The sequence below is a fragment of the Saccopteryx leptura genome, chromosome 2, assembly GCF_036850995.1.
Source record: "Saccopteryx leptura isolate mSacLep1 chromosome 2, mSacLep1_pri_phased_curated, whole genome shotgun sequence".
Classification (NCBI taxonomy): Eukaryota; Metazoa; Chordata; class Mammalia; order Chiroptera; family Emballonuridae; genus Saccopteryx; species Saccopteryx leptura.
The window spans coordinates 235,581,470-235,604,237 of record NC_089504.1 but is presented as its reverse complement, the minus strand read 5'-3'; the positions used below and the strand labels follow the sequence as shown (position 1 = coordinate 235,604,237).

The 22,768-nt window shown below is 53.7% G+C and overlaps 1 protein-coding gene across 14 annotated transcripts in view; it reads left to right on the top strand.

Moving 5' to 3' along the window:
• KIAA1671 (KIAA1671 ortholog) overlaps window positions 1-22,768 on the top strand; it is a 177,627-nt gene that overhangs the window by 61,546 nt on the left and 93,313 nt on the right. For all 14 annotated transcript variants that reach the window (XM_066370614.1, XM_066370616.1, XM_066370621.1 and 11 more), the window contains one exon: window positions 4,977-5,114. In XM_066370614.1, the coding sequence (XP_066226711.1) occupies window positions 4,977-5,114 (138 nt within the window). The remainder of the gene's footprint in view (window positions 1-4,976; window positions 5,115-22,768) is intronic.

Sequence of the window (22,768 nt, the reverse complement as noted above, 5' to 3'; positions counted from 1 at the left end):
TTTAAATCAACAAACTGACCAGTATTTCAGTGGGAACTATGCTCCTCTCACTGACCACCAATGAAAGAGGTGCCCCTTCCGGAAGTGCGGTGGGGGCCGGATAAATGGCCTCAGGGGGCCGCATGTGGCCCGCGGGCCGTAGTTTGGGGACCCCTGCCCTACACCATGGCCATTGGGGTATACTTGAGTGTTGGGCAGGGCACCCACACATCTGCTGTGAGTATGGTCGTCTTGTATAGATGAGGGAAAAAAATTAACTGAGATTCAGAGAGGTTAAGTAACTTGTCCCAGGTCACACAGCACCACATGGCAAAGCTAGTATTTGAACGCAGGCCTGGCCCAATATACAAGCTTTCAAGTAGGCCGTTTGGTGGTAAAGGAGGGAGGAACCCTGAAGATGATGAAGAAATCTAAGGCACGAAGCCTGTCCTCTAGAAGCTTTTGATCCGGGTGTGTGGAAGGGACCCAGTGATCCACAGCCAGGAAATTATATGGTGCAGAGTAAGGCACTGGAGAAGAGGCCCAGAAAGGCGTCCCAGAGGAGGTGCTGGCTTGAGCCCACCCCCGCGGGCTAGATAGGGATGTGGATAGGCTGGTTAAGGGAGGTGGGGGTGTTCTTGGCAGGAGCACAGTGTGTGCAAAGATTGGCAGGTGGGAAAACACATGGCATGCTCTGGGCAGTGTGGGAACTGATGTAGTGCCCCACAACCCACCCACCCACCTGCCCATGTGATGTGGGATCAGCAGACCAGGGCCTGAATCCCTTCTCTGCTACTTACAGACCAAGTGTCTAAAGGTAAACCCTTTCCCTCAGGGCCTGAGCCTCAGTCTCCTCATCTGTAAAGAAAGAGTAGGGGTCCAGCCTAGAAAGGGATGTTGTGGAAATGAAGTAATAGAATTGTATCAGTAGAGATCATGAAATGAAGGTTCACTCAAGGTTGTGGTGGGTAGGTGGTGGAGTCTGGCTTTGAACTCACATCCTTTCCAGTTACTACATTCAGACATGTGTATGCGTATGTACTCTGCCACTCACTAGCCTTGTATAAAGCAGTGACTTGGCCTCCCTGAGCCTCAGTTTCCCCACCGGAGTTAACAGAGATCCCTGCCTCAAAGCAACGCTCCTAGGCTGAATGGAGATAACACACCTAGCATGTGCTGGGCACCCAGTGGGCACGAGCTCTGGGCCTTCCCCTGGCTTCTGTCCGTGAGCTTCTTGAGAAGGGAGTCACCTGTCCCCACCTCCAGGCTGTCATTGTGGGAACGCTGGGAGAGGGAAGGGACCATGGAAATGTGACACTTGAGCTGCTTGCCAGCGCCTCCTCGGGGGCCTGCTGGCCGCGGGGGAGCCCTGGCTGGTGTGGTGGAGGGGCCCAGCCTGGCCTTGGACGCCCGCCTGGGGTGTGCGCCCAGAGCGCTGTTGTCAGGGGATCCGTTCCCTCACTAAGCTCGGGCGGCCGTGGGACGGCTCCCCGTTTCTGTCTCTCCTGCCCAGAGAGGTTTCGTTCTTCATCTGTAAGAGCAATATCAAAGTGCACAATGTTGGGTGTTGAGAATTCAAACCTTACAAGAGTGCATAAAAAAGTGTCCCCCGGAATCCTTTCCATTTCCCTCCCCAAGAGGCAGCTGCAGTGTTTGATATCCTTTGGGACTCACCTGCACTACACAGTTGCTTACCAGTCATATATGTATAGGTATATATGTGTATATATGTATGTAAGCGTGTATTATACCTATAATTATACATTCCTTATTGCAAAAAAGGTAGTGAACGCTTGTGTAAAATTTATTTTTAAATGGTATAATTATTTTAAAAAATTTATTTATTGATTTGAGAGAGAGAGAGAAAAAAAGACAAGAACATAGTTCTGTTCCTGTAAGTGCCCTGATTAGGGATCGAACCTGCAACCTTGGCATATCTGGATGATACTCTACCAGTAGTCGGCAAACCGTGGCTCATGAGCCACATGCAGCTCTTTGGCCAGCTTAGGAGGTCGCTAATTAAGTTAATAACAATGTACCTACCTATATAGTTTAAGTTTAAAAAATTTGGCTCTCAAAAGAAATTTCAATCGTCGTACTGTTGCTATTTGGCTCTGTTGACTAATGAGTTTGCCGACCACTAGACCGAGCTGTCCAGCCAGGGCTAAAATGTTATGGAAACATATGGTTTAGAAAGAAAATCTCCCCTAACAGGAGGAGTCCGGTGCATGAACTGGGGCACACCCCTCCAAGCCCATTACTGGTTTTCAGTCTTGTACAGTTTGCCCGCAGGGCCTGTTTGGCAAAGTTTGAGATGTTTTTTATTGTGACAAGTGGGGAAGAGTTTGCCCCTGGCCGTAGTGTCTGGAGAGCAGGGACGCTGCCCAGCAGCCTCCAGTGTGTAGGGCGCCCACCACAGACGGTCAGCAGCATCAGATGCGGGCCTCTCTGAGGCCCAGAACCCTGGCCTGGTCGCCCGGACACCCAGACTCAGACAGGGGCAGTGAAGTCATACTGTTTCATGAAACGGGGCAGCCTTCTTCAGGAAATCTTGCTTTTTTTTTTTTTACTTAACAGTACTTTATTGTGTGGTTGGGCCCCAGCATTTTTTATTTGGGCTTTTGTTGGTTTGAGTTTTAGGTTAGAGGCAGGATGTCAGTGAGCATTTCATTGCACATCTCCGCTTCCTTGGGTGAGGATGTCTTGATTCACAGCCAGTTCTGCTCATGTCCCCTGCGTGGGGCGTGATTGACATTAAAGTGATCCCTCCCTCATTCCCGCCTTCCCTTTCTCTCTGTTTTCTGTTTATTATTGTAGTTGTTTTGTTTTTGTTTTCGCTTAACAAACATTTATCGAAACTTTGTCCCGGGCCCGGTTATGTGTTTCATGTAATTAAATCACTTATCGTTGTTTTGAAAGAGAGAATACTTTCCCGTGGCTCTAAAAATATTGAAAGGCAGGGAGTAAAAATTCCCCCTACCTCTCGTTCTTCATCTTCCCGTCCCTCCCCATCCAGTAATCATTTATATTCTCTTTTTTTTTTTTTTTTTTTTTTTTTGTCCAAATTCCTTTAGCGTTTCTGAAAATACAAGCCACGATGAATGCATATGCTTGGTTTTGCCTCCTTTTTTCATAGAAAGAGCATTCTGTACCAGCGGTTACAACTCCGGTCGCCTGTGGAAGTGACCCGGGAACCCTAAAAGAAAGCCATGCGGGGCCTCACCCCAGGCCAGTCCGATCAATCGGGATCTCTGGGGTGGGGTCCGCCTTTGTCAGTTTTAAAAGCTCCCCAGGGGATTCTTGGGTTGAGCATTTCTGCTGAACCCACAGATCTGCCACTTGCCTTTCTTTTTGTAAATGCATCTTGGTAAATTTACAGATTGAGCCCACAGGGAGAAGGCTCATTCTCATTCTTTCTTGTTTCTATTTTTTTTAAACTAGCATTCTATAAATACTAGTCTTCATTTTTTTTTTTAAGAGGGAGAAAGGAAGGGGGAGAGAGAGAGAGAAAGAGAGATACACTTTGTTGTTCCATTTATTTATACATTCATTGGTTGACTCCTGTGTGTGCCCTGACCAGGAATCAGCCTGCAACCTTGGCGTATCAGGATGATGCTCTAATCCCACTAAGCACCTGGCTGGGGCTCTTTTCATTGGCACCCTTTGAGGCATAAAAGTCTTTCATTTTAAGGAAGTTCAATTTGCTTCTATTTTGTGACTTGTGTTTTTGGTGTCGTATCTGAGAAACCTTTGCCTAATCCCAAGTCAGGAAGGTTTATGCCTATATTTTCTTCCAAAGAGCTTCCTAGTTTTAGCTCTGATATTTAGGTCTTTGGTCTATTTTGAGTTGATTTTGGTGCACGATGTGAGATTGGAGCCTGTTTTGAAGGCAGAGTCTTAGCCGATAGGGTGGACAGACGGAGACAGACAGAAGGCCACCTGCGGGTTTTGGCCTGCCCGGCTGGGTGATGGGCAAGGGGGGGAGAGGGACAATTTTGGCAGAGAGGAATTGAGAGGCCTGTTTTTGGACACGTGGAGTCTGAGATGACCGTGGGCAGTGAGTGGAGATGCTCAATGAGCAGTAGGGTCTGCACATCTGGAGTCCCAACGAAGAGAGGCAGAATCTGGAATTGTCTGTGCCTCATGAGATTTAGTGAAAACCTTGGTGGGGGACACGATTGCTCCCCAGGGGGGTGTTGTAGCAGTCAGAGGGCCTCATAGGCGTCAGAGAAAGAGACTGAGACGAGGGAGGGGGAATCCGGCCTTCCTCTTCCCTGGTGCCTTCCCTCCGTGTGGGGAGCGTGAGACATGTGAAATCTGAATTCTGGAGTCTTGTATTTATTGGCCTATGAATGCATCTCCTATATATAACTGAGTGGGGGAAAAAAGTGACAGGAATCAGACGAGGGTGTACTGTGCGGTGCTATTTATGTGCCATTTCTACATCTGTGCACGTGGGCATATGTGTTTGGATGCATGGGAAGGTGTCTAAAATGAGGTTGCCAGAAGTTATCGGTGGCAGTACTAAGACTGGATAACACTGATGGGGGGCTCCTCACTTGACAGGCCTGTGGGGGAGACTAGTGCGAGGCGATCCAGGTGCTCAGGACCCGTGCACGTCCGCCCTCTGGTGGCTGCACTGTGTCATCCGCTGTCTGTGTGCTGTTCCCTGCTGGGGCTGGGTTCTCCCCTGAACCTAGAAGCTGAGTGCTGTTGTTACCGGTCTTTTCCCACGTGGTCAAGGATCAGAGCGGTTCAGGCCCTCACCTGAGTTCACATAGTTATTAATTGGCTGAGGCCGCGCGGAACCCAGAGCTTGCTGACCCTGCAGGGTCATCACTGAGGCTGTGGGATGGGAGTTCACCGGGACAGTTCTGGAGCCTTAATTGTCTACTTTGGTCCTTTTAGGTACAGAATGGACTCTTTATGATGTGACATACTCTTCCTGTGTATGGCAGAGCGCCAGTAAAGTCCTGTCCTTGTGTTCTGTGTCTCAGGTGTCATCGCGAGACCTGGGGAGGGGGGACGCCCTCCAGGACAGTGAGCCGCCACTCCAGCCGGGGTCCCCTGTGGCCCTGGGCCCCCGGAGGAGCCACAGCTGCTGCAAGGACAAGAGGAGCAGCGGGGCCTTTGTGGTGAGTGATGCCGGCGTGGCCGGAGTGGAATCGCAGGGGCGGTGGTCGCCGCGCACCGCGGGGAGTGTGTCCCTGTGGACAGTCAAGGCTGGCCCGGGGGCCTGAGGGGCCGAGGATGGCAGGCGCCTCCCTGGGCAGCTGCTGTGGCCCGACGGGCTTGGCGGCGGTTTGGTGCGGAGGGCGTTCGCTGGCTCTGCAGAGAAAGCCTTCCTTCCTCTCAGGTTTCCGGCCCAAGGCAGAGCGGTAACCCCAGCCACCTGGCATGGAGCCTGAAGAGAACATGTGCCAGGGTCCCAAGGTCCTGAGTTCGAATCCCACCACCATCTATCTCCTCTTAGCCTGTTTGAGTAATTTACTTAATTTATCAGCCTGGAAAATGGGATCACGATTCTTTAATCTTTTGCGCCGTTGGAAGGACGGGGTAAGGTTGTGTGTAGGGCCCAGCACGTAGGACAGTCACTGGTAGTTGTGGTCACCGTGGGAGGCCGCGCCAGGCTTGTTCCCGAGCCAGATCACCTGAGTTCAAATCCTGGCTCTGTGTGCAGATGGGCCTCTGGCCTCAGTTTCCTCATTTGTAAAATGGGGATAGTCTCTACTTCACAGGGCTGATGTGGGGGGGGGGTCAGATAGGCTGGATAATGTGGGGAGTGTTTAGCCTAGTCCTGAGTTCACAGCCAGCAGTTTAATAAGTGTTTTGTTACTGTTATTGTTATTGCTGCTGCTGCTGTTGTTGTTGAGTCTCCTCGGCCAGCACGCCCCCTCGGTCAGCCTGTTTCCTCACTGTGAAAGGAAGGGGTAAGGGGTGCAGCAGGACCCCAGGGAAGCGCCCTCCTCCAGAGCCCCATGTCCCCTGCTTGCGATTGTCAGTGATTTTCTTTGCTGCCTTTTCTCTTCTTGGCCTTTGGTTCCGTGAGCCTTGAAGATTAGCTGAGTTCCACACTTGCTCAGGATGTCCCTTCGGGGCCTTGGGCCGCGGGGGGGGGGGGGGGGGGGCGCCGAGATAGGCGTTTCTCTAACAGGCGACACTAGCTCTGCTCACAGGTCCTTTTCACTTGCACAGTTCCTGCTGATACCTGCGCCTCGTCTCCTGTCTCTGAGACGGGACCCTCCGGCCCATCAGTCCTGAGTGCATTCCTTCCAGCTTCATGTCCTTGGGCCAGAAACTTCACTTTTCTGGACCCTGGTTTCCTCCTCTGTATGATGGGGTGGAAGGGGATTATGGCCACAACAGAGTTAAGAAGCCTGACTGCCCTGGCTGGGTGGCTTAGTTGGTTAGAGCGTCATCCCCATGCGCCAAGGTCACAGGTTCGATTCCCGATCAGGGCACACACAAGAATCAACCAATCATTGCATAAATATATGAAACAACAAATTGATGTCTCTCTCCTTCTCTCTCTCTCTCTCTCTCTCTCTCTCTCTCTCTCTCAAATCAGTAAATTAAAAAACAAAAACAAAAAAACAGCCTGTCCTGTCCTGTGGTGACACTTCATCAAGTGTCAACCTGGAATGCTGAGGTCGCCGGTTTAAAACCTCAAGATTGCCTGGTCAAGGCACATATGGCAGTTGATGCTTCTTGCTCCTTCCCCCTTCTCTCTCTTTCTCTCTCTCTCTCTCTCTCTCTCTCTCTCTAAAGATGAATAAAATCTAAAAAACAAAAACAAAAACAAAACAAAACACCAGCCTGACTGGGGCTATGGAGTCGGAGCCAGAGGTACTCCGACTCTGGGAGACGTCTGCTGAGCAGCCCCTGGAAGTTTCCCTAAGCGTTCAGCTCTCAACCACAGACGTGCACACATTTGAAACTTGTCTCTTTTTTTTTTTCCATTAAACACTCCCTTCCCCTGATTGCTTTCTTACCCTTTCCTCCATTCATGCTCAGGTGGCACTGACTCAGCTTATCTGATTGTACTTGAACTTTTGTGTGTGTGTGTGTGAAGACAAAGGTGACAGAGAGGAAAGCATTTAAAACAGGTCCTTTTATAGTCTCTGCTCCCTGCTCGCCCGGCTCCTCCTCTCCCACTCGCTGTCATTGAGGAGCCTTTGTCCTCGGAGTCCTCGTGCGGCTTGCCTTGGCTCCTCCTTCAGGCGGCCGGCCGAGGCCCCTGCCCCATTGCTGCCTGCTTGCTTTCCTCTCCTCTCCTCCAGAGGTGGACCGGTGGGGCCTGAACCACACCGGGCTGGGGTGGAAGGCCTCATTTCCCTGCTTTCAGGACTCACGCCTGCAGTTCTGGGGAGTGGCCACCAGGAGGTGGTGACGTTTGGCTGACTTCCTATTAGCTTCAAAGCCTGACTCCTGGACCTTAGCATTGGGCTCTGGAGGCTGAGGGCAGTAGATTTACAGTTCGTTTCTGCCACCCTGTGACCTTGGGCAAGTGACTAGATGGGCCTCCTTGAATCTTGGTTCTTCTCGTCTAAAATGAGGAGGGTCCTATCTGGTTTCAAGAGTATCTTTATGAGCAGTGCATGAGATTACTCAGCACTCAGAGTGGTCAGTGGTCATTTTTCTTTCTTTCTCTCAATCTCCTTCCTTTTTTCCTTATTCTCTCCTTCTCTTCTACTTCCCTTTCCCTTACTCTGCTTCCTCCTCCTCTCCTCTCGTCTCCCTTTTTCTCACCTAGCTCAACTCTCTCACTATAAATGGGGAGACTAAGGCCCTGAGTCTGGGCCTGACGTGTGCAGGGTGATCCTCCAGGTGGGGACTGGGCCTGAGCCCTTGGCCCTGCTGGTTGCCCCCACTCCTCTGGGCGTTGGTGGGACCTGCATTTCGTCCTTTGTGAGGCGTTTGAGGGGTTCGCCGATCCAGGTCTGCTCGTTCTCCCATGCTGTTTGCTGAACTGTTCCGTGTGAGGGTTCCCGACTCGGGGTCAGGTTCATCCCCACTTTTGGAGCCCGTGTCTCAGACCTTGTCAGTCCCCAGTCCGCCCCCATGTTAGGGAACAGAAATCCAATTTTGCAGAGGAGGGAACTGAGGCTTTAGAGAGGTTAAGCAGCTTGCCCCAGGCCACCCAGTTAGCGGGTGGGGAGCTGGAATGGAAACTGGGCCTGTTGCACTTCCAGCCTTGGACTTGGATCCTCTCTGCCTTGGAGGCTGTGCTTCTGGCCCGGTACCAACGAGTCTGCAGCTCTTGGTGGCATTAGCCCACGAGCAACAAGACACCCTGGGCCCCGTGGCTGACAATGTGCTATTTATCCAGCCCGGGGTTGGCCGCCAGCTGTTCTGCCATGGCTGCCCTCTGCGGGCTGCCTGGGACCCACCAGGGCTTGTTCGCATAGCCACACCCACCCAGCTGACCCGCAGACCCATCAGACCCTGAGTGAGAGGTACTGTGGTCTGTCCTGGTCACTTTGTAGAGGCGAAGGAGCGAGTTTACCACTCAGGGCCTCTCTTTTCCTTCTCTGCACAAAGGGGAGTCATAGTAACCATAATGCCTAATACTTACACTGTTTATGTGTGGTGTAGGTATTAGTATTAGTATTATTCCCAGTTTACAGATGGGAAAGCTGAGGCTCCGAGCCATGAAGTACCTTTCCCAGGGTAGAGGCTGTACTCCTAACCACGTGCTGCACCTCCTCCCACTTCTCACTTCTCTACTTTGTAGGTGGGAGGATGGAGCTGAACAGCCCCTTGCCTGGTAATTATCACCTGCTATTGTATTGATAATTATTACTTGCTGTCAGTGTTTTTTTGTGTGTGTTCTGTTGAAAAGCTACTGATGGGACAGGAAATCATCCCCAGTTTTAGAAGTTTTGTCGAGTTGAGGAAACTGAGGCTCTGTAAGAGTGGGGCCTCTTGTCCCGGGTCCTATAGTATCAGGGGGCAGAGCTGGGACTAGACTTTCACCTCCCTTTACCCCTGATATCCCCCCTCCCGTGTTAGGTCCTTGGTTTCACGTGGCCAATTTGAGCCCCATGCTGAGCCTCCTCCCTACCGCCATCCATGGGTGGGCGCACCCTTTCCCCCATAAAGTGAGCCTTTGGTCTGCACTTACACAGAGGGACCATAAAACACGGTGACTCGGTTAGGTCACAGTTTGCCCCAGGGGCCCTTCTGGTGGCTGTGAAGGCACAGATTTACCAGCTGTGGGGGTTCCGAGGAGGGGTGGGCAGTTGGGTTTCTGGGAGCCTCAAGAATATTCTCCTAGATTCCCGAACCCCTCAGTTGGCATTTGCTGGCTCGTTTATTAATGAGCTTATTCCCCGGGGCCTACTGTGTGCCAGGCCCTGCGTGAGGGTCTGGAGGGCCTCCCCTCTGTCCCCGGGGCTCACAGTCCAGGGCGGCCTGGGCCTACTGTGTGCCAGGCCCTGCGTGAGGGTCTGGAGAGCCTCCCCTCTGTCCCCGGGGCTCACAGTCCAGGGCGGCCTGGGCCTACTGTGTGCCAGGCCCTGAGTGAGGGTCTGGAGGGCCTCCCCTCTGTCCCCGGGGCTCACAGTCCAGGGCGGCCTGGGCCTACTGTGTGCCAGGCCCTGAGTGAGGGTCTGGAGGGCCTCCCCTCTGTCCCCGGGGCTCACAGTCCAGGGCGGCCTGGGGACGGCCTGGGCGGGGCTAGTGAGGCCGAAGGGGGAGGGGCACTCAGGAAGGGGGCTGCATAGGAAAGGTGTGGGCGGGAGTGATGAGAGGTATGATTGGGGGACAGTGAACAGACCTCTTTGGCTGAGGTGGAGTGTTTGGGGTTTCAATCTTTCTTCTGACAGATAGTTCTCTGCAGGGCCACTGGGCTAAGCTATGAACAAGACGCAGATAAATGAGATGGCAGATAAATAATTGTAGTGGGTTCTGACGACTGCTGTTCACCGAGCCCTTACCGCATGCCATGCCATGTGCTTACTACCTGCCTGCCTTCGTTTAATTCATTCGAGGTTCGAAGCCTCCCCAGAGGAGGGGAGGGTGTTTCTGGGTGGAGGCGTCTCACAGAGGAGGGACACTGGTAGGCTTTGAAGGATGAACAGATGTTTGCCAGATGGGTACGGTCTGGGAAGAAATGGTCTTCCTGGTGAAAGGAACACCCTGGGCAAAGAAAGGTTCCGGAGCATGGAGCTGCGCTGCTTATACGAGGAATGTGCTCCAGAGTCCAGGAGATAGCCCGGAGTCTCTTTCACACTGTACTTCGAGGCATCCTTCCTGGTGTGTATTTTAATGCCAAGCTCAGACTTCCCACATCTCTTGTTGATGAAGCCGCGGTCCTTGTTTCTAGGGGTGGCACCGCCTCCCAGCAGCTCTGTCTTTTGTCATGGTGCCAACTTTGGGCAAGGATCTGCCAGGGCAGCCTTTGAAAGTTTGAAAGCATTTGGAGTCTAATGATCAGACTAGTAATTCTTGTGAATGCAATCAACCTGAGACAAGAGGGGACTCTTTTTTAAAATTTTTTATTTTTATTTATTCATTTTAGAGAAGAGAGAGAGAAAGAGAGAGAGAGAGAAGAGGGGATGGGGGAGGAGCTGGAAGCATCAACTCCCATATGTGCCTTGACCAGGCAAGCCCAGGGTTTTGAACTGGTGACCTCAGCGTTCCAGGTCGACGTTTGATCCACTGCGCCACCACAGGTCAGGCAAGAGGGGACTCTTGAGATCGCCCCCAGTGGACACATTGTTGGTCCTGGTTAGAGAATTCTCTTTGAAATCCAGATGGTTGCCTCGGCGTTCAAATGGGACGGAAAGAAACCAAAATGAAAGATTGCGTATGGACTCAAAGAAGTCATCAAAGATTGTACTTAAAAGACAAGTTGTGGATGAAGATTTTATGGTCTCTGATTTGTCTAGGATGTGGACTTCACTTCCCCTGTGCCGTGTGGCGTTCCCACATGTGATGTTAGACCCGTGTTCAAGCTATGTTGAATTGAATGTATGTCAGGAATGCCGCTTGCTGGCTTAATCCAAAGGGTCCCTTTGCCTCACTTGGCGAGTCGTCCGGAGGTGGCAGGTTGCTGGCTCAGCTCAGCATCTCTGAGAGGCCTTTGGGCCCTTTCTCGGGCTTTGCACCTCATGGTGCCAAGGTGGCTGCCACGTTTCCAGGGCTTCGGTCTACTTTCAGGCAGGAAGAAGTGGGAATCCAGATGGGCCATGTCAGTTGAGCCTGCCCTTTTGATCGAGAAAGTGCAGACATTCCCCGGAGGCTTTCCCTTACACTTCACGGGCTAGACCTGTGTCAAACGGCCACTCCTTGCAGGAGGAGAGTCCGGGGAAGTCCATGTTCAAATCTTCCCTGCTCTGTGATGGAAGTTGGCCGAGTTGGAAATGGCCATTGGTTGTTTCCCAAGCAGGATTGTTTATTACACAGTCAGAAAGAAAATGGGAATTGTTGGGTTCCTGGCAAGGACACCTCGGCCCCTCCACTGAGATCTGGGACAAGAGAGACCATCTGCCCGGTGTCTGACCGCTGTGGCAGGAGATGTGTGCTGGGCACTGGGCTGCTAGCATGAGAAGACAGTTTTTACCCTCCAAGGCCCCAGTCTGCTGGGGAGCAAGGCTCAGAGAAGGGAGGGAAAGCTGACGGGGAAGAGACAGGCTGGGTGGAAGCTGGCCCAGGGGCCAGGGCCACCCTCTCTACCTGGGCGAGTTAGGACGGCCCTTGGTTTTAGGGGCATGAGTGTGGAACGGAGTGGTGAGAAACTGGACAGGGTGCTGGGCTCTTAGGAAGTTTAGGAATCCTCCTAGGAGTGGCTGTTTCTGTTTGTTAATTGCTTCTTGTCTCTCCCTGCTGGGTGGAAAGGGCTGAAGGAGACTGAGTAACTTACATCTCAGCTGATTAAAGCTCCTTTTCTGGGTTAAAACCAGCTGGACCAGGGCGGTGGGCACACAATACAGTATACAGATCATGTGTCATATAAAGATATACTTGAAACTTATATGAATCCAATTAACCATCACCCCAGTAAGAAAATAAAAAATAGTCGACTAGAAAGCTTTTGCTTTCTAGGTCTTAAAATGCAAATGGCCAGTTGTGCCTGTGATTTTTGTATTGAGGGAATTTTGTATTCGTCCAGTTACCCAGCTATCCATCCATCCATCCATCCATCCATCCATCCATCCATCCATCCATCCATCCATCTTCTACCCAGTTATCAATACATATAAAACTCTTAAGGCTGTAAAGATGAATAACTTCATTTCTGTCCTCAAATTGCTCACATTCATAGATGATAAACAAGTCATTATATAATCTGGGATGATAAACAGTAGTCATTCGTTCACTTATTTACCCATGCATTTATTAAGCAGATATTTACTAAGCACCTACTATGTGTCATATGCTCTTCTCGACCCTGTAAGGGCAGCAGTGTATGTACAATTCCTCCCCTCCTGGAGCTCCTACTCTGGGGTGGGGAGACAGACATTAAACAAGGAGCCAGGCTCAAAAGCGAGGGACTTTCAGCAAGGGTTATGAAGAAAGCAAATAGGGTGTTGGGAACTGAGCGACTGAGGAAGAGGGTAGGGGGCTATTTCATATTAGGGGTCAGGGAGGGCTCCTCTGAGGAGGTGACATTTGAGCTGGAAACTGGAGGAGGAGGGTCTAGCCATGTAGAAGAATCAGAGGGAGAGCATCAGGCAGAGGGAACAAGTGCAAATGTCCTAGGGCTTGCTGTATTTAGTAGTATGAGTAATAATGATTATAATGATGATGATGATGTCACTGGGGCTGGAGCGGAGAGAATGAGGAATGAGAGAGTTGGCAGGGATCAGATTACACCATGCATTGCTGGCCACTGGAAAGAAGCTGGTTTTGGGTAAAGCACAAAGGGCAGGACGTGGATTTTCCAGGAGCTGCAAGGGGGTGGCCTGGGGAGTGATGGGGATCAGGCAGGAGAAGGTAGAGAAGCATGAGAAGGACCGTTGTGGTCATAATAAGAGGCTTTAGTGTTAGCCTGCCAGAGGTGCCTAGGAGCCAGGAAAAGTTATGACCCGAGGTGCGGCTCCATCAGGTGTGGCTCGCGGCACCCTCTAGTGGTCATTGTAGAGAGGGGTTGAAGAGAAGAAGCTGGAAGCACAGACCAGTTGGGAGGCTGTTGCGGTAATTGGGCAGTATCATTTAAAAAATCATTGAAGTTATATATACATAACATAAAATTTACCATTTTAAGAAGACTCTTCATTATGTTTTAAAAAATATTCATCATGTACATTCATGTCTTGCAGCCCCAACCACTCTCTGTTTCCAGAACTTTCTCATCATCCCAAACAGAAACTACTTACTATTAAACACCAACTCCCTGTTCCCCTTTTCACAAGCCCCTGGTAACTTCTATTTTCTGTCTTTATGAATTTGCCTATTCTGGATACTTTAAGTGGAATTGTACGTTATTCGTCCTTTTGTGTCTGGCTTACTTAATTTAACATTATATCTTCAAGTTCATCCACCTTGTCGCTGGTGTCTGTGCTTAATTCTTTTTTAAGGCTGGACAGTGCTCCATTGCACGTAGAGACCACACTTTTCTCCGTTCCTCTGTTGGTGGACACTGGAGTTGTGCGTCATGCTAGTAGGAACAGTGGTATACAAGTACCTGTTTGAATCTCTGCTGTCAGTTATCTTGAGTATAGACCAGGGAGTGGGATTGTTCTAAAACATATGGTATTCTATGTTTAACTTTTTGAGGAACTGTCAAACTTTTTCCACAGTGGCTTCACCATTTTCTGTTCTCACCAGTAATGCACAAGGGCTCTCCTAAGTGACCTCACTACCCGAGGCTCAGAGAGGGGAAGTGACTGACCTAAGGATGCACAGCTAAGAAACAGGAACACCGGGATTGTATTCTGGCCCATGGACTCATACCTTGAGAAGGATTTGAGAGAAGGATGGCATCCTGACCCCTAGATTTTGTTTCATTTGTGCCGCTGGAAATCCTGGGTCCCAGCTCCCTGGGAACCAAGGCTGCGGATGTCCCCCGAGAATGACGGGGGAACACAGGCTCCCCTTGCAAAGCATCGGTACAGGGAGGGGGCGGGCACGCGCGCCCCCTAGTGGACCTCTGTGGGATTGTGGACGCTGTGGTCCCCTGGCAACTGGGAGGAGATTCTGGAACAAAGTAACATTTTCCACATGTTAACCCATGCAGTCCCACCACACATTGCTGCCGTTTCACAGGTGAGGAAGCCGAGGCTCGGAGGGGTGACAGTGATGTAGTTCTCTGTTTTTCCTCCTTGGGAAAGTATGTGGAAATGCTGTTGTGTGAGAATGATTCTAGAACTGGGATAACCTTGACTGTCTCTCTGTTTTGTACAAACTCAATCACTAAATCATTAACATATAGGCACACTTTTAACTGCTAGTAGTCACAGTTACTTGCTTCACTTGTCACAACTGATTGAAACACACCAGAGGGCCCCCACACCCTGGCAAGGTTACTGCAGTCGGTCCGTACAGTACATTTTGTACATGTGCACACTCGCACACACCCAAGAACCAGGGATAAGCTCAGTGGACCCAGATTCTAATCCCTTTCACTCTCTGTTCTGTGGCTTTGGACACATCCCTGAGCCTCACTTTCCTCGTCTGCGGAATGGGTTAGAGAAGCCTGCTCTGTGCCCTTCACAGGCTGCTGTGACTGGGTGAGAAGGACACTGGGAAGCTGTAAATTGCCGAGCAGGAGTTAATAGTGAAGGTTCTAGGCAGGCTTTATCATTCATTACAGAAACCTTTGCTGAGCATCTACTGTGCACTAGAGAGAAGTCAGACTCACATCTGTTCCTGGAGAATAACATTCAGTTTGAACTCGGGATCCAATCCAGTGTCTACACAAGGACCTAAAAGGCTGTGTCTGGACTGACCCCTGGCCACCCAGGGACCTCCTCTCCTAGCGTACGTCTGATGCTTACTCCACTCAAGCCACACTGACCTTCAAAATATTCGCCTAACATGTCAGGTGCGTTTTTACCCCAGGGCCTTGGCACATGCTGCTTGTGCTCCTCCAGATTCTCTCCTCACTTCCCTCCCTCTCCACTTCCCTCTTTTCAAATCATCTCTCAGCTCAGATGACACCCCTCAGGGGGTTCTTCCTGGTGCCATCTCTAAAGAAGGAGCCCTGACCCCACTCTTCTCTCCCAGCACACCATTATCACAAGCAGTCTGCTTGACTGCCTTTATAGCTTCTGTGTTGTCAGTACAGAGTTGATGCTCAGTCAGTGTTTGTTGAATGAATGAGTGAGTGAGTGAGTGAGTGAGAGTGAATGGCTGAGTCAGCAGCCACTAGAGTGATTCGTCTCCCCTGACTTGGTTGTGGGTCAGCCAGAAAGGTCTGAGGGACAATCGGAGCTGGGTCTTAAAGGTTGAGGAGGAGAGTTAGAGGGAGGCAGGAAGGGCCCCCCGGGGCAGAAGGCTCAGCCTGAGCTGGGCGGCAAGCTTGATAGCTATGTTGCAATAGTGATCTGTTGTCCTTGCACAGCTCCTAGGAGGGGACCCTCATGTTCTCAGGGTGGCCCCTCTTTACTGAAGTGAGGATGTTTTGGAGGAAAATGGAGAAATTAGTCGATGGGGAGGGCAGATCAGTCTGGGTTGGGGGCCAGAGTTCCAAGGACCAAGTCATACTCCATCCGACTGAGACATTCCTGATCTGGTGATTCCCAGATGCCCGGCCGTGGACAGATGCACCTGGGTCACCTCAGGGCTTCTGAATCCAGATTTGCAGGTGATTTCCCTTGAGATTCTGTGTCGGGAGCTACAATGCAGAAGCTGGGCCAGGCAGGGTTGGGGGTTTTGTGCCAAACAGAGAGGAAGGAGGGAGCACGGTGCATTCCATCGTGTCCCTGCCCAGAGTGGTTGGACCATCCAGTGTTTCAAGCAAAATTGATTATCTTGATGTTAATGTGAAATCTTACCAGTTTTATATGTTGGAGAAAAAAATATATATGTATATATATTTAAACTTGACCACACCCAGCTGCCTTCAACTGACACACAGGGTATTGGCAGTCTTATGTCACACATGAATCCTTGCTACAACTTATGGTGAAACTGAGGCTTGGGGAAGTGAAGGACTGGCCTAGGCTCATACAGTGGGCAGTGCCACAGGCAGTACTCCTGGAAGCCTCAATATTCCGATGACATCAGAAATGACCCAAGCATCCTCCAGGGGGTGGTCTAGCTACAGTCCTTCTCTCCCCCCACCCCATCCTCCCAGCCTCATCCTTCCAAATTGAAGACAGTACCAGTTTTCTTGTGCAGTGTTCAAAAGTGACCACCAGGGGGCAGGATGGATGTGATCTAGTTTTCAACATTACATTTTATTACTTGTTTTTAACTCCTGCACTAGGATCTTCACTCTAAACCTGAAAAAGCCAAGATTTTCATGACCCTTTAGCTATTTTTTTTAATGCATGCCACTGATTTAGGCACACATACCACTCAACTCTGTTAACCATCAGGTTTCTTGTCAGTTTTCATTTTAAAAGCCAGACATCAGGGCTGCTGGGCTGAGGTGGGGGCATTTTTCTGCAGCCTGCACGGCCCTGGCCATCCTCCCCCTTTTATCTTCACTCGTATCCCACCTTTCCCTCTGCCCCTTCTCCTTCCTCTCTCCCTGTTTCTTCTCCTCCTCTCCAAAGCTTATAGAAATATAATTTAAATACTATAGAATTCACTCTTTTTAAGTGTGCAATTTAATAACTTTTACAAAGTTGCACAACTATTATCTCTGTCTAATTCCAGAAACTTTCCATCACCCCAGAAAGAAACCCTGCCTCCACTAGCCACCATTCCACACACCCCCTGTTCCCGCCATTCCCCACCCCCGTCCCCCCATTCCCCACCCCCTGTCCCCACATTCCCCACCCCCATCCCCCCATTCCCCACCCCCCTGTCCCCACTATTTCCCATCCCCGTCCCCCCATTCCCCACCCCCCTGTCCCCCCATTCCCCACCCCTGTCCCCGCCATTCCCCGCCCCCCTGTCCCCACCATTTCCCACCCCCGTCCCCCCATTCCCCACCCCGTCCCCCCATTCCCCACCCCCCTGCCCCCACCATTTCCCACCCCATCCCCCCATTCCCCACCCCCCTGTCCCCCCATTCCCCACCCCCGTCCCCCCATTCCCCACCCCCCTGTCCCCCCATTCCCCACCCCCGTCCCCCCATTCCCCACCCCCCTGTCCCCCCATTCCCCACCCCGTCCCCCCATTCCCCACCCCCTGTCCCCCCATTCCCCACCCCCCTGTCCCCACCATTTCCCACCCCCGTCCCCCCATTCCCCACCCCCGTCCCCCCATTCCCCACCCCTGTCCCCGCCATTCCCCGCCCTCCTGTCCCCGCCATTCCCCGCCCCCCTGTCCCTGCCATTCCCCACCCCATCCCCCCATTCCCCACCCCCCTGTCCCCACCATTTCCCACCCCCATCTCCCCATTCCCCACCCCCCTGTCCCCGCCATCCCCGCCCTCCTGTCCCCGCCATCCCCGCCCCCCTGTCCCCGCCATTCCCCGCCCCCCTGTCCCCGCCATTCCCCACCCCCCTGTCTCCCCATTCCCCACCCCCCTGTCCCCGCCATTCCCCGCCCCCCTGTCCCCGCCATTCCCCGCTCCCCTGTCCCCGCCATTCCCCGCCCTCCTGTCCCCACCATTCCCCACCCACCTGTCCCCCCATTCCCCACCCACCTGCCCCCGCCATTCCCCGCTCCCCTGTCCCCGCCATTCCCCACCCCCCTGTCCCCACCATTTCCCACCCCATCCCCCCATTCCCCACTCCCCTGTCCCCACCATTTCCCACCCCCATCCCCCCATTCCCCACCCCCCTGTCCCCGCCATCCCTGCCCTCCTGTCTCCCCATTCCCCGCTCTCCTGTCCCCGCCATTCCCTGCCCCCCTGTCCCCGCCATTCCCCGCCCCCTTGTCCCCACCATTTCCCACCCCCGTCCCCCCATTCCCCACGCCTGTCCCCGCAATTCCCCACTCCCCTGTCCCCCGTCCCCATCAACCTCAATCTACTCTTTGTCTGTCTCCATCTTGTCCTTTCTGCATGTTTCCTGTCGCTGGAGTCACACAGCACGTGGTGTTCATGTCTGACATCTTCCCTGAGCAAAAGATAGTGGGTCAGTGCTGGGTCCTTTATGTCGGGCTGGCTCCCTCTTGTCCTTGGGTCACTTACCTGCCTTGGCCTCCCTGTGTGCCCCTCCCCATGGTCGTGATTGAGGGAACCAATCAGGCTGGGCAAGAGGGGATGAAAATATTTTGCCTCTTTTTTTGTTTCAGTTGTATGTTTTAAGTGATTTCATACGTGCTGCAGTTGATCACGCCCTGTTGGTTGGCTCTGACCTCCTGGGAAGAGCTCAGAAGTGCATGTTTGGGGTAGATAACCCCCGTCCAATGGGCTGACCCCAGCCTGGGCCCCTCCTTGATACCCTACCGGCCAGCATGGCTGAATGGAAATGACAACCAGAAATCTTGGCTAAGATGTTTTGAGTGTTTACCAAGATTCGGGCTTGGACCACTTAACATATTACCTCATGTCCCCTCCCAGTGACCCTGTGGGGCAGGCCTTGTCATCAGCCCTAATTTTCTTGAGGGAACTGGGGCACAGAAAGGTCAAACAACCAGCCTAATATCACACAGCTAGCTAGTGCAGGGATAAGGATTTGCCCGCAGGCAGTCTGTCTCCGGCACCCACATCCTCACTAGTGCCCCGGGCTGCCTCTGCGAGTCATGCCATCCTCTCTGGGGGCCTGTTTCCCACCTGGACAGCCTTCTTCTCTGTCTGTGCTCTGAATCTTTAGGGGACTGTCAACTGCTAGAGGAAAGGGGCATGTGAACGGCTTCTGTGAGCCCCTTTTGGTGGCTGACACTGTGCCATGCACACAGTAGGTCTGCCCTCTGTGTTCTGGATGCCCAGATTCACATGTGGTTTCCTGGTCAGCAGGATGGCTGCCGGCAGAGCTGGGAACTCCCTGCCTTTCAGGAGGTGGTCACAGAGCATCTACTAAGCGCGGGGCCATGTGCCTGGCCCTGGGACCTACAATGTGACCCAAGCCTTGTTCGTGGGGAGCTCCCAGCCCTGTGAGGGAGACAGGCTCTCATCACACCAAGCACCCTGGTACACCCGAAGAAGGGCTCAGTGACTCACGCTTGCACAGAGGGCTTTCTGTTTGTGCTGGGCCTGGAAGGTGGTTGAGTTTCCAGACGGAGAGGACATTCTCGGCCGAGGGTCCTGCTTGAGCCAAGGCTGGGAAGCTGGGATCCACCTATGGCTGAGGACTGAGTATGGCTGGGCCCGTGCATGGAGGCCATATGGCAAAGGGCACTGAAGGCCGAGCCAAGAGGCACGGTACGCCGTGATGGACAGTAGGCACGAGGGGTTGAGCAGACCCCTTCAGCATTCCTGGGTGGGGGCCGTGTGGGCGCCCTCTCTGTCCAGCTCCTGGTGCCGTCCATATGCATGATGAGCGGACTGCCTGCGTTCCTGGAGGGTCATCAATCAGATGCCTGTGAGGGCAGCATGTGCTGTGGGCCAGGGCCGTGGGGAGTGGGAGGAATGCCGTGCGTCCAGCCCCAGGCAGCAACGTGCCCTTCCTGCCCTGTCCCCACAGGAATGCGGACCCAGGGCAGGGCTGTCCTGCCCACCTTCTAGAGAAGCCAGGAATCTGCACTGCTGCACGCAGGTCCTCTGATGCCGAGATGTTGGCAACTCGTTAATAAAGAAAACAGTGCACCTACCTTCCCTCTCCTCCCCCGGAAACTAACACCTGAACAAGGTCACTCCTGGGGCAAGTGCAGTTTCTGGGCTGTGTGTGTGTGTGTGTGTGTGTGTGTGCGTGTGCGTGTGTGTGTGCGCGTGTGTGTGTGTGTGTGTGAATTTTGATGCCAGTTTTAACAACCTCCCATCTTTTTTCGGATGGGAGTTTCAGCCCAAAGCTAAGCACTACCTAGATTTAAATGATTGTTTGAGCATGCAGTCTCTTTGGAAATGAATGAATGACATTAATAAGAATTGTCCGAGGAGCTGCTGCGGCTGGCCAGGTGTTGTGCTGGCAGGTGGGAACCAGGCTGACCAGGGGTGGCCCGTGGGGAGCTGAGCTGTGAGGAGAGGTTGAAGGAGGAATCACAGAGGCAGAGCGCTTCCCCAGCAGAGGTGCCGTGGGATCCTGTGGCTGGGGGCCATAGCAAGTTAACAGCAGGTTTGACAGCTTAGAACAATAGATATTTATTGTCTCCCAGTTCTAGAGGCCAGAAGTCTGACATCTAGGTGTCAGTCACCAAGGGCTGTGCTTCCTCCACAGATGCTAGGGGGGACCCTTTCTGCCTCTTCCAGCTCCTGGTGGCCCCACGTGTTCTTTGGCTGGTAGGCTTGTCCCAGCAGCTCCAGCCCCTGCCCGAGGCATTCTTTGGGTTGGAGTGGTACCTTTCCTCTCTCAGGAGGAAACTTCCTGGACTTAGGGCCCACAGCAGCGAATCCTGGATGACCTCATTTCAAGATCCTTAACTTAGTTACATCTGCAAAGACCTTTTCTCAAGGAAGGTGATCTTTACAGGACCTGGGGAGAATGCCTTTCTGAGGAATAGCTATTTCGAGGAATGGCATGAGCACAAGCCCTGAGGCTGGGTGTGCGGCTCACAGGGTCAGGGCTGGACTGGTGTAGGCTCAGGCGGTGAATGGTGGGCGAGGTTTGTGGTGGGACACAAGGAAGGTTTCCAGCGTGTGTAGGGGTGCCTTTGTCACTGATGCACATAGGTGTTTCCCCTGGCCAGGTGGAGAGGGCCCCCTGGGGCAGGGTGGGCTGGGCTGGCCAGAGTGAGACTCCAGAATAGGTCGGGGTCGCTCCCAGCCTCGGGTGGGGGGAGTGGCGTGAGGCCTCCGCTGGGGGGGGGGGCATGGGAGAGTGGGGTTTGAGGTTTGATGCCTGCCCTCCCCTCCGCCTCACCCCGGGTTGGCTCTGTCTCCTCTGCACCCCCTCCCCAACCCCAACCCACTGTTTCCTGCTCTCCAGCTCCCTCCCAGCTGTGCTCTGTTCTCTGTCCCCGACTGCTTCCTGGGCAATCTGTCTCCTGCTTCCTCCTCCTTCCTTTGAGTTCGTCCGTTTTCCTGCCTGGGTCTCTCCGTCTCGGCTTTTCACCAGATGGGTTTCTCTCGGGCCGTGCTGCCCTCCCCGCCTGTCCCCTGTCTCTGCCCCCTCCAGCCCACTCTTCTCTCAGTCCTTCTCCTCCTCAGACCTCTGGGAAGAGTTGGAACTGAAAAGTTGGTCCCCAGCAGCCCCCTTGCTCAGTGTGGCGGTGGGCAGTTATTCAGTGTGTCAGCCAACAAGGGCCACTTTTTGTCCCTGTTCCATTAGCCCCTCGGGGAGCAGGGCCCACCTCCTAGACTTTACTGGTATTTAGTCAACAACCACCACCAGCCCCCCGCCTCCACACACACTCCAGCTACATAGCCAAGGAGCGGGCCCAGCCCTTTGGTTGTGTTTTCAGGGCAAGACTCAGCCCTCTGGGTACCACCCAGGACTGCCCGCTGACTGCACTGTCAGCTGGTCAGCCAGCCAGCAAAGGGGGCCTGGTGTTCCCACTGCACTGTCAGCTGGGGGGGCCTGGTGTTCTCACTGCACTGTCAGCTGGGGGGGCTGGTGTTCCCACTGCACTGTCAGCTGGGGGGGCCTGGTGTTCCCACTGCACTGTCAGCTGGGGGGGCTGGTGTTCCCACTGCACTGTCAGCTGGGGGGGGCCTGGTGTTCCCACTGCACTGTCAGCTGGGGGGGCCTGGTGTTCTCACTGCACTGTCAGCTGGGGGGGCTGGTGTTCCCACTGCACTGTCAGCTGGGGGGGCCTGGTGTTCCCACTGCACTGTCAGCTGGGGGGGCTGGTGTTCCCACTGCACTGTCAGCTGGGGGGGGCCTGGTGTTCCCACTGCACTGTCAGCTGGGGGGGGCCTGGTGTTCCCGCTGCACTGTCAGCCAGAGGGGGGCTGGTGTTCCTGCTGCACTGTCAGCCAGAGGGGGGCTGGTGTTCCCGCTGCACTGTCAGCCAGAGGGGGGCTGGTGTTCCCGCTACACTGTCAGCCAGAGGGGGGCTGGTGTTCCCACAGCACTGTCAGCCAGAAGGGGGCTGGTGTTCCCGCTACACTGTCAGCCAGAGGGGGGCTGGTGTTCCCGCTGCACTGTCAGCCAGAGGGGGGCTGGTGTTCCCGCTACACTGTCAGCCAGAGGGGGGCTGGTGTTCCCGCTGCACTGTCAGCCAGAGGGGCGCTGGTGTTCCCGCTGCACTGTCAGCCAGAGGGGGCCCTGGTCTTCCCGCTGCACTGTCAGCCAGAGGGGGGGGGCTGGTGTTCCCGCTGCACTGTCAGCCAGAGGGGGGCCTGGTGTTCCCACTGCACTGTCAGCCAGAGGAGGGGGGGCTGGTGTTCCCGCTGCACTGTCAGCCGGGGGGGGCTGGTGTTCCCGCTGCACTGTCAACCAGAGGGGGGGGGGCTGGTGTTCCCGCTGCACTGTCAGCCGGGGGGGGGGGGCTGGTGTTTCTGCTGCACTGTCAGCCGGGGGGGGGGCTGGTGTTTCTGCTGCACTGTCAGCCGGGGGGGGGGCTGGTGTTCCCGCTGCACTGTCAGCCGGGGGGGGGGCTGGTGTTTCTGCTGCACTGTCAGCCGGGGGGGGGGCTGGTGTTCCCACTGCACTGTCAGCCGGGGGGGGGGGGCTGGTGTTTCTGCTGCACTGTCAGCCGGGGGGGGGGGCTGGTGTTTCCGCTGCACTGTCAACCGGCCAGGACT